The sequence below is a fragment of the Cornus florida genome, unplaced genomic scaffold, assembly GCF_030987335.1.
Source record: "Cornus florida cultivar Cherokee Brave unplaced genomic scaffold, ASM3098733v1 CherokeeBrave_3.0.0_Hap2_Chr10, whole genome shotgun sequence".
Classification (NCBI taxonomy): Eukaryota; Viridiplantae; Streptophyta; class Magnoliopsida; order Cornales; family Cornaceae; genus Cornus; species Cornus florida.
In genome coordinates, this window is record NW_026775580.1 from 74,192,969 (window position 1) to 74,204,244 (window position 11,276).

At 36.4% G+C, this 11,276-nt stretch overlaps 1 protein-coding gene across 1 annotated transcript; it reads left to right on the forward strand.

Annotated features, from left to right (window-relative positions):
• Positions 1 to 825: 825 nt before the first annotated feature.
• Positions 826 to 10,879, forward strand: LOC132278886 (uncharacterized). The gene is made up of 6 exons (XM_059780786.1): positions 826 to 1,197; positions 1,272 to 1,320; positions 1,411 to 1,462; positions 2,206 to 2,369; positions 7,500 to 7,613; positions 10,387 to 10,879. Exons 1-6 carry the CDS (start codon positions 869 to 871, stop codon positions 10,540 to 10,542), a joined length of 864 nt encoding a protein of 287 aa, XP_059636769.1. The 5' UTR covers positions 826 to 868; the 3' UTR covers positions 10,543 to 10,879.
• The last annotated feature ends 397 nt before the right edge of the window (positions 10,880 to 11,276 follow it).

The window sequence follows — 11,276 nt, forward strand, 5'->3', positions numbered from 1 at the left end:
TGCCTTTAACAAGTTGTCCTTTAATGCCTCGTCTCTAAAGCCTTTAAGACTGTAGTTATCCTCGTGAGAGTTGGTAAGAGCAAGAAACGTACGAGTAAGATCGAGTAGGAGCAGGCTTTGCACCAGAGCCAGCATCATAGATAGAGGCGTACCTGGTAGCATCTCACTTGGCATCCCTTCCATATCTAGACCAAGATCCACCAAGAGCAGAGACAAGCTGAAGATTTGTCTTCAGCAAAGAATCTCAAACAGTCACCAAATCGTATCTTTACGGTTTCACAAATTTAGAACTGTGACTGAACAAAATCATTAACAAACCAAAACAAACTGTCCGGTCCGGTTTGGATATCATGATGGATTTTTGTGCACCCCTACTCACCATTGTGGTGGGTTCTACTCTTATGTGTTTTTTTTTTTTGGACCCTTTTCTCGCTCCTATACGATTTGGGATGACAACGGAGTAAGTATGATACAAGTGTGCTTAAATCGTACATGAGCAAAGTCACAATCCATACCAACTCCGTTTACATGTATACATGTATATATATATATATATATATATATATATATATATAAATAAATTAAAGTATGAGGGGTGGGGTGGGGTGGGGCATATTTTATCTCATACTTACCGCTACGGTACAGAAACAATTCCCATTATAGGCGGGATGGTGCAAATTGCCATCCCTTACTGTGTCGGCAATTAATTATAATTTTTCATATAGAAGAAATAGTCAAAATACCTACCAGCATTGGGCCTCACAATGATGGGCCATATGGGCCTGTTCCAGCTCCTTTTCATAAGAAACACCAGGTTAATAACCGAATGAGTGTCATTCAAGTTCGGAGATAGAGAGAGGGCGAGAGGATGGCTCATTTGGTGAAGCCTCTAATGCAGTGGCCGAGATGGTTGCATCAGTATCGTTCTAGCTCAACATTCCACCACCTCCTCCACTCACAACCTCCATCCTTCATCACCACAACACCTTCCTATAGCCGGAACCTCCATTTCCGATCACGCGGTGGTCTCAGGGTGCCCAACGCTCCGCCACCGTCCGATCTCCGAGACTCCGATTCCGATTCAGATTCAAATGCCAAGAAGAGCCGGAACGAGAAGAAGCGTGAGGCTCGCCGAGCCGTCCGATGGGCAATGGAACTCGCTTCCTTCTCTAACTCTCAAATCAAACGAATTATCGAGTAATTCCCCAACCAATCTTCTACAAACAATCACTATAAACACTGTTTGATGAAATATATATATATATTTTTAGGGTGGCTTCGCTTGAGGAAGACTTGTTCGATGCACTGGTGCTAGTGAAGGTTGTAATTATGCGTAATGTGATTTTTGCGTTCTTTTAGTTTTGGTTGATGTTGTTCTTTGATGTCAAGGTGTTTGTTTGTTTGTCTCAGACATTCGGTCGTGATGTCCGAGAAGGAAAGCGGAGACAGTACAATTATATAGGTATGTAAATTAAAAATAGTAAAAGAACATTCTTTTGCAGAATCAAATACTACTAGGCAAGTTTATACAGTTAATACTTGTCGAATTTAGAATTAAAAGGCTTATCTTATTTTAGTCCGGTAGAAATGTGCATGTCAAGTGCCGCAAAATAGAACATTTCAGTTTTTGGTTGCTGTTACATTTATAAATGATTGTTCTGCTTCACATGTAGAGTCAGTGTAGATCTCCTGAATGTACATGCTCAATATATATATATATATATATATATATATATATATATTCTCGGTTTGCTTTCTTTCATGACTTTTTCTGCTTTTGTATATCACATGTGCCAATAGCTCAAATTATTAGTGGCATACTGAAACTTTGAAACTCAAAACAGTTGACAATATTGTATTAATTGTTGTTGTAATTTGGAAAATTTGATTAGTAAATCCAAAATATGGACAGAAGAAGCGTGATAACTCAACTGGTAAAGCTTGTTTAATTCATTTGGTAGCATAGCTAAGCGTTCCTTTCCCTTTTGGACAAACACGTTTGAACCATCCTTCAAACATCCTATTTTCAAATATTTATTTTATACATATTTTGGGTGTTATTTAACCCAATAAACTGGAAACTTTGTACTGGGCCAGTATCTAGAAGTGTATCTTGAGATTCTTCATGCTGAGTTTTATATGACTAGTTATATAATCGACATTTTAATGCATATGTTCTTATTTGGCAATCTAACTGCGTGCTAGGAAGACTGCTAAGGGGAGTGCAACCCGAATTGATGGATTCTTTAATTCAGGCCACAAGAGATGGTGACCAGAGTAGGCTGCAAGCTTTATCTGGTACAGAAACTCATGCCATTAAAGATGATAATGATGAGGCACTTGAAACTGAATATGAAGAGGAAGAGGAGGTATACTATCGATTCTTGTCTATAACTGTGCTTTAAAATTGAAGCTTGCATGACACATGGATCGATAGCTCATCGCTACATATTGGTGTTTCAGTTTTATGTATATTGTTGGTGGGATGCCGGTTCTAACTTCATTTTTCAAACTTCAGCCCTCTAATCAACTTAGCAATAAAAGAACATAAGGTTTCTATTAATGTCATTGACCTCCCTTAAAGTTCTAAAGTACTTTGCTTTTAGAACAAACATATTCTGCCGACCCCCTTTTATATAAGTAGTACTCATTAGTGTGATAATGTGACGGCCCAAGTTTTTCAACCCGGTGCGTCAGTGATGAACCGAAAGATGACCTGATAACGGATCCGAAGTGAGGAAGCAAAAGACAAAACAACGGTCTCTAGAGATACAACATGGCTCTAAGACACCATTATGACCCTCAACGAGGTCACGGAACCCAAAGGAATCAAATGGGGAAGCAACGTTTCAAAAACGAACAAGAATGAACCTAGGGGAAAAATCGTCATTTGTAGCTTAAAAGTGGGTGCCACTGAGCACACCATTGGAAAGACAACGAAAAATTAATGAATTTAGACTCAAGAATCGCTTGATTTGGAGTCCGGATGAAGAAGATATGGCTAACGGAAGAAGAAGGGGCAAAACGGTCAAAAAAGTGACAACCAAGAACATCTAACCGGTTAGGAGACCTTCCTAACCGGTTAAGAGGCCAAAAAATTCGACCAAAATACTGCCCATGCACATGTAACCGGTTACCAAACTCCTCGTAACCGTTTACATGTGAAGAGGGCAGAATACTCAGCAAGGAAAACCTGGCAGCAGGGGTTTTTCCGGAAAAAATGGAAATTTGAGGGCCAAGATGACATTTTTTGGAAAAACTCAAAGAAGAAACCCCCCTCAAAATCGAGTTTTCTACGTGACTAGGGAGGAAAATAAAAAAATACGCAATGTGAAATGCCCAAAATGCCCTCCCAAGAAAATTGGTCCAGAGAGTCCAAAAAGCTGCTAAATTTAAAAACTAAGAGCTGAATTTCGGATGCGATACGATGCCAAGATGGCATTTTCTGGAAAAACACGAAAAAAAAACCCCCCCTAAAATCATATTTTCTATTCAACCATGTGAAGAATGAAATTTATTTCCCAAAGGAAATTCCCAAAATACCCTTAGGTCAGAAAATGCAACAAAAGTATAAAATGAGTCCGTAAGAGGCTCATTTCACCTAAGAAGAAGCTTTGTCCGGAAATGACCATGCACACAAACGTAACTTACCTAGTAAGATGTGCTACAATGGTCCATGGCCCAAAAATATGGCCGATGCAAAATATGACTCCCTAACGGCCAAAATGCCAAAAATGAAGTTTGAAACGAAAACTTGGAATTTACAATCATGAGATGGTTTCAAAATGCCGTTTGGCCCTTGGCCACACTTCATACATGGTGAATGAATGCTAATGGAAGAATCAAAATGGAATTCCCACACCCAATGCAAACATGGTGAAGTAAAAACTCAATATTTTTTAATACTTTCATAACATTCTATAAAGTCAAAATTTACATAAGATACAAATTACATGTCATTGGCCTCCGGCCTCATCTCATACATGTCAAATACATCGTAAAGAGTGTACTCATGTACACATTACATATAAGGAATCAAATGTACACATGTCGACATATAAGACTACAATTGGCATTCCAAGCCAATCTTCACAAAAATGGAAGTCTCTAAGTCCACAAACCATCCAAGCAAAATGAAGGCCTCAACTTTAATTCTTGTACCTGAAATATGCCCCGGTATCGTAGGGGTGAGTAACATAAAGCTACTCGTAGGAAATGAGCATGCATCGACCTACGTTTTACAAGTTGCATGATTTAGTCATTGTGGTTCATTCCACCTAACGTCTATGTTAAAGGTGAGACTCAAGGAGCATCCTAGCTATCTAAGATCATTTCTAGCATCAATCACCTCATTCATGCAATTTTAGCAACATAGGTTCATGTTTACACAAAGCAACAACATAGGAGCATGCTTACACAAAGCAACAACATATAGATTCTCAAGGTTATCAACTTGAAGTCTAAAATGCAACATCAACTAAATATAACAATTTAGCATAATTAGAATATCTAATACCACACATCAAGACATAGATTCTTTAGGTTATCAACTAGAAATCTAAAAGTGTAAAATCAACTAAATATATCAATTTAGTATGGATGTACTTAACAACATCAAAATCGCCAATAGCCAAAACCACAAGTCAACAAGGTAAACATGATTGTCAACTTGGAATTGAATGCGAAAACAAACAGTGGAATACTTGGACATCACGCTCGGAATTCTGCCGAGACCTCAATGGTTATTCTGGGTACTAACCCGCAGGGAAGACCACCCTAAGTGCGCACTATCTCAATGACTTAGAGGACTCACGTCCCCGTACTAGAGCCAAACCCTAGCCATCTCAACTCAACAATGTTCCAAGATTCCAAAATAAGCCAAATAAGTTCATAACTTATATATATTACTATTACATAGTAACAAGTTAGCAATATAACTCTCAATTGTGCATAATAAGCATTTCATATCCATAATGCTACGAAATCACAAGCCAATAATATATTCATATTAGAAACATACTCTCATGAATATAAACTTAACAACAATGCTCTTCAATGTATATAACACAATCTAGTGAATACATCACAAGTCTAAATCCATACTCTTAAAATAGAAACAACTTCTAAAACATGATTAGATCCATGGATACACAAGATAGAATTTAATTACATCAAAATAATTAAACTCTCTAGATTTCAAATCATTTCTAATTGGCCCCAATTTAATATATGTTAATAGACATATCATGGTCATTACATATATTCACACAAAAGCTTAATTAGGCCCATGAAACCATAAAATTAGATTTTAATTAATTTTCTTAATTAAAGTCTCTAAATTTTCAAACTCAACCAAATGCTCTCAAATTAAAGTATGTTAACAAATATGCCAAAACTTAATTTAGAAGCATAATACAACTCAATTTCATGCAAGGTACGGTCATGAACTTTAATCTTTCACAAAAGATAAATATTAATTAAAAAGAGCAATTCTTATTTAATTAACCCCAAATTAATATATGTTAACCAACATATTAAAACAAGAGTTTCTACCATGCCACAATTCAAAACCAAGTTTCTCATCATAATGAAAATTAAATCTCATACAAAGAATTAAATATTTCAAATTTCCTAGATTTGATACAAGGCATGCATATAGGTTGTATAAACATGGAAAACACACAATACAACACATATAAAATCTTAAAACATTCCCTACCTCGATTTGAGATGAAATCTCAAATCCCCACCAAAATAAATCGGCTCCGAATCCGACGAAACTCCTAGGTTTTGTCGGGGACAACACCACGAATATGAATCCCAAGGAAGCCCCATCAAAAACACAACTTGACTTCAAACCCGAACTCAAGAAATGGCTAAAACGAGATTCTAATCGGTTGGAATCGAAGGCCTCGCCGAGGGGAACAATAAACACAAAGGCATCACCACTTTTTAATGAAGGGAAGAGGTCCAAAAGAGGAGAGAGAAGATGGTAGCCATGGATGGAGCTTGGACCGGCCATGAGAGAGGAGAGAGAGAGAAAAATCTGATTTTTCTTTCTAAGACCTCCTATTTATGGAAAAACTCAAAAAGAGCCCCGAACGGGCCTTGCTGGTCCGGAAAAGTGAAATTCACGCAGACGCGCTCAAATGGCAAAACTCCGTGAATGAAAAAGATTCCAAATGAGAAAATATGAATAACGGAAGAAACGGAGTCGAAAACCGAGTCCCGAGTAGAGAGTTATGCCCAAAACAAGTTTAGCGCAAACCGGGGTCAGAAACCTTGAAACTGTAAAACATCGTCCAGGAGGAAATTCTAAGAGTCTACGACTCGACGAAATGTGAAAATGAATCCCATACGAGGATCCAGGCTCAAAACAAGGCATTCAGCAATAACTTTCATTAATTGTACAATGGCCCCTCCAAAAAGTGAAAACTGCGAAACTGCCCCAGAATGAAAATATCTTCCAAAAGATATTTTCTTAGATATCTCTGAAATAAAATATCTTCAAAAGATATTAATGAAAAACACCCAAAGAAAAGAAAAAGTTTCCAAAGAACTTTGCATTTATGCCCCTATGGACACCGGGAGTAACCAGAGTACTTTCTCACGAAAGTAAAGATACGTATCTCATAGAAATCATTGAGAATGAAGATACGCGAAGTCAGAAACCAACTCCGAACACAAGAAGTGTGGTTACGCAAACAAAGTGCCAAACGAGGAAAAGACGAAAAGTTAATAGTGTCGAAAAACGAAAAATGTAGAAATGACTCAGTCCTCAAAGAAAGTTGTCAATCTAAAGAAAAGAGTCTCGGAAATCACTCCTGAGCACACGAGACGACACTAATCGACAAGAAACCAAACTCAGAAGGGAAAAGACAACGGAAAAAAAATTTATCCGAAAAATCCGGGTCATTACAGATAATATTTCTTTTTTTTAAGAAGCTTAGTTCCATTGTTTTGTGAAACTGGGAGTCTGGATATCATTAATTTTCTATTTTTCTCGGATTATTATCCTTCATCATTAGATAAGAAAGTCTGTTTTGTATTGATATGTACACGGAAATGTGTTTGATATGCTAGATATTCATCAGTTTACTAATTTATTATATAATCCGGCTCGAGAAACTAGTAGGCTTGCTTTTATGAGCTTATATCAATATATTATCTTTTTACTGATAATTTAACTATTCTCATCTTTTCTTTCCATACAGCAAGATGGGTCGTCCTTTTGAATTTCTACAAAAAGTTTTAAGAAATGTGAACTATCTATATTTTAAGAGTTTAAAAAATGTTAATCTCTGGCAAGTTCAAAATTGGGAAAAAATGGTCAATAGTATTCTAACCTCATTCAATTACCTAACCAGAAACCTTTAAAAAACTTCCAATATTGATCTGTAAAAAACAAGTAATCAATTATTTTCTTCCCGTTTAAATTACATTTTGAGAACTCTGGGAAGTTCATGTGACATCTGCCTTCTCTTGGGCATTCTTTACAGGGGTCCAATAATTACGTTGATACAGCAACCAGATGGTTTGATGGCCTAATTGCTAAGGATATCGATATCACAAAAGAGATTTATTCACTTCACAGTGTTGAGTTTGACCGTCAGGTAAGTTGCCTGCATTTCTTGCTGATTTACAAATTTGACTGCAATATCATATATTATTACATAAATATGTACTGTGTGTGAAAGTGTGTACATGATCAATGGGCACTAGCCTAGATGATATAAGCTCTCCTCCTTAAGAGGGAGCTTGAACTTTCGAAAAAAAGAAAAGAAAAAGAAAGTCTACATGTGTGTCCTATATTTATATTGATTCATGATGTGTCTCTGGAAAAAGGACAAGAGAATATACATCATATTTTGCTTTCGTTTAATGTTATATTTCTTATGCTCTTAAATGATGATTGTTAATTGTAAATGTTTGATCTTGTAACTTAAACCTGTTTACTCGAATTCTCTTGTTCCATCAAGGTACTCATGTCGACATGACATGGAATGGGTTTGAGGTATGGGATATATTTTGACACATGCACCGAAATAATGATCCCGATCCTTTACATGTAATGATGAAAAAAGAGGAAGAAGAAGCTCAGATTTTTACAGCAGGGAAAGCTTTCCAATTGCTCACACAGATAGAGACAAACCCCACTTTTTAAAGTAAATCCCAATTAAATCAACTTCTATTAAACCATAATCTTATATTATAGTGACATCAAACATTAGAAATTTCTGATGTTATATAAGACATAATATACATGAATAGAATATGTAAGGAGTATTGACATACAACTACCTAACTTTTTGACACATTTGAGGTTGATCCCATATAGTAGTTTAAACACAACTTCATCCAATACATGTACAAAGTTTATGTAATATAGTCATTTAAGTGCTGAAAGCTCTCTCTCTCTTTCTCTCTCTCTCTCTCTCACACGCGCGCTTGCACATACTTCTCGTTTTGCTTACAGACATATGTGCAGACCAGTGAGTGAGGTTAGTTTACGTTGTACAATAAGAAACTTCACCAACTAATGAAGTTTCCAGCTAGTAGTGCTGTCAATCTTCCTTACATAATCCGTGTCTGGTTAAGATGTGTACCATCTTCTTGGCTATTAATAAATGCTTGTGAACTTGTGCTTCCTCAGAAGACTACAAGTCTGCACCATTACTACTCATAAATTAGGCCTTGTATGATGCAAGATTGTGTGATTGTGGGCGTTTGAGCTTCAGGCTGAGCCAAGCCAGCCCTTGATTACTGAATTTTAGGGTTGAGATTAGAGCTTGAGTGCAACCTCATTCCAAATGGAGGATCTGACGTAACCTTCTTGGATTTAACACGGATAGCTCAGGCCATCATTGCACCATTGCAGCCCTAGATGTGACTTCCTACTATGGTATAAACCCGATACACATAGTAATTGTTGAAGATTCTGCTTTAAGTTATCAAGTTATGAATAGTTAGTTACCAAGATGTGATTACGAGTAATTAAATGGTAAAATAAAAAAAAATTAAAGTTGCGAATGGTTAGTTACCAAGATCAATGAATTCCTAGTTGAGTTTGAGACGAGATTGTTCTTTTGAAATAAAACCCAATAGGGTTTTCCCTATTTAAGTCCTATGTGTAATACTGCATAAATCATTAAATAAATACGTATTTGATGTCTTCATCTAAAGATCATTAGCTTATTGTTGAGGCCTCATCAGAATATTTTGATAATATATATTTAAAATTTCTATGATTGTAGCCTTTTATTATTGCATATTTGTCTGGTATATATGATTGAGTTGAATGCACAAAATGAAAGATATGTGTACATTGGTTTAGGCAACCCTCTTTCGATATGCCAAAATAATTTCTCTTTCATAGAACTTTGATTAGTTTGTGAGGCACCTTGTGAAATATTTCATCTGCATTATAGTTATTATACATTTCTGTCAACGTGCACCTTTACTTTGCTCAGGCTTGCACCTTAAGTTATCTCTTGTAGCTTACTTTGTTCAGGCTTGCACCTTGTACTCTTTGAAGGACTGTGTGGTGTTTGTCAAGACCCAGTCTTAAATGTTTCCTATTAATATGAGTTTGGATATCTAAATCTAGGCTCAGGCTTGGGCCTTGTGCCTTATTAATGTACAATATGCAGCTATAACCTGTGTGTTTTGCTTTTGGCAGCTGTTGCCTTCAAGGAGCTGCTCTATTTAGTATGTTTTGCTTAAAGACATGTCACTGTATTTTTAGCCATTAACATCTTCTGTTTTCTATGCTTTTCTCACTACTTGGAATTGTTTGCTCTTGAATTCTAAAAGAGTGTTACTACTGGCTTCTGTGAATACTGAATTGATATGTTTCATATTCTAATGTTCTGAATATGTTGTAAATGAATGTGCTGATTATTTTATGACATCATTCTCTTTGAGATATATAGAGTTATACACTTTGACTGATAAAAACTATTGCTGTATTATTGTATGAGATTTATTTTTGTTTCTCTAACCAATCTTTTTTTGGTGAAGAACTGGATCCTTTATTAGTTGAATGAACCCATTCTTCCAGCTTATTGTTTGTTGGTCGTAGTATAGAATTTTGGGCACTGAATTTAAAATTGAATAAGCAAATTTAAGCATGGAGAACTATTTAAAGATTGTTTATCGATTTTCTATTCTACTATAGAATTGATGCTATGTGAATATTGAAGTAGTTCAACCAGTCTGATGTGTTAAATCCTATCATATTTACATTTGATGACTTCAGAGTTCAGCCACAGTACATTAGCTTGCCTGACCCATTAAAACATTTTAACTGTGAATTATAAATTGTGCAACTGATTTATAATGAAGTCCGCAATGTCACCTCTTGATACTTTAGAATCCGTTTGACAGGAATTACGCAAACTTGTCCGGAAGGTACACTCTACGCAAGAGCACAGGGTCACTTGTGAGGAAAATGAAGGGCAAGTAGATGCAGCACTAGAGGGTGCTGAAAGGGCTCTGACCCGTTTCCTTCAGGCTATTGCAAAGAGCATGCCAACTGAATAGATTTATTATTATTTTGTACCACTAGACACAATTTACAAATCTTCAGAGAAAAGGAATTCAGGCTGATTGGGGGAAAATGTAGGAGGGCAGGGTCTCTTGGCGAGGAAAATGAAGGGCAAGTCGATGCAGCATAGCAGGTGCCAACAGGGCTCTTGTCCACTTCCTTTGGTCCATTTCAAAGAGGATGCCAACTGAATAGCTTTATTATTTTGATTAATTATTATCTTGTACCATCAAATAGAATTCAGGCTAATTGGGGGAAATGTTGTACCTTAGCTCGCATTGTCCTTGGTTATGTGGCAACCTTCAAATCAGTATTCATTTTCCGGTTCTTTTAGTGCCTTGTCCATTTTTCCTCCCCCATATTCTAATACTCTTATCAGAGCTGCCCCTTTATAGAATTTGTTTTAAATGACTAAGTCACCACCTTAACTGGTATATTTTTTCGGGTTGGAGCTTTGAGCTGTCTATGATGCTTTTGCAGAGTTTCCAACCAAGTTAACAAGAGAGATGTCGATGCTTTAAAGTTGCTTCTTTCAAGTTATTTGAGTTATTCATTGTTGTAAATGAGTTCATCTTTGTGATCGTGACATTCAGTCTATCAAGTTTGCGAAACAAAATTCAGGTAAAAAAAAGTTCACGAAACAAGTTTCTTGTAATGGTATTATGGTAGTAAGATGGCATTTGACTTGATGTTTCAATTAGTGCAAGTAAGGGTTTTTCCCTTGAATATT

Excerpts from the sequence above, each read along its gene's own strand:
- LOC132278886 (XM_059780786.1), top strand. The coding sequence starts at position 869 with ATGGCTCATTTGGTGAAGCCTCTAATGCAGTGGCCGAGATGGTTGCAT. Across the intron at positions 1,198-1,271 it reads CAAATCAAACGAATTATCGA|GGTGGCTTCGCTTGAGGAAG; the intron begins GTAATTCCCCAA and ends ATATATTTTTAG. Across the intron at positions 7,614-10,386 it reads GTGTTGAGTTTGACCGTCAG|GAATTACGCAAACTTGTCCG; the intron begins GTAAGTTGCCTG and ends TCCGTTTGACAG.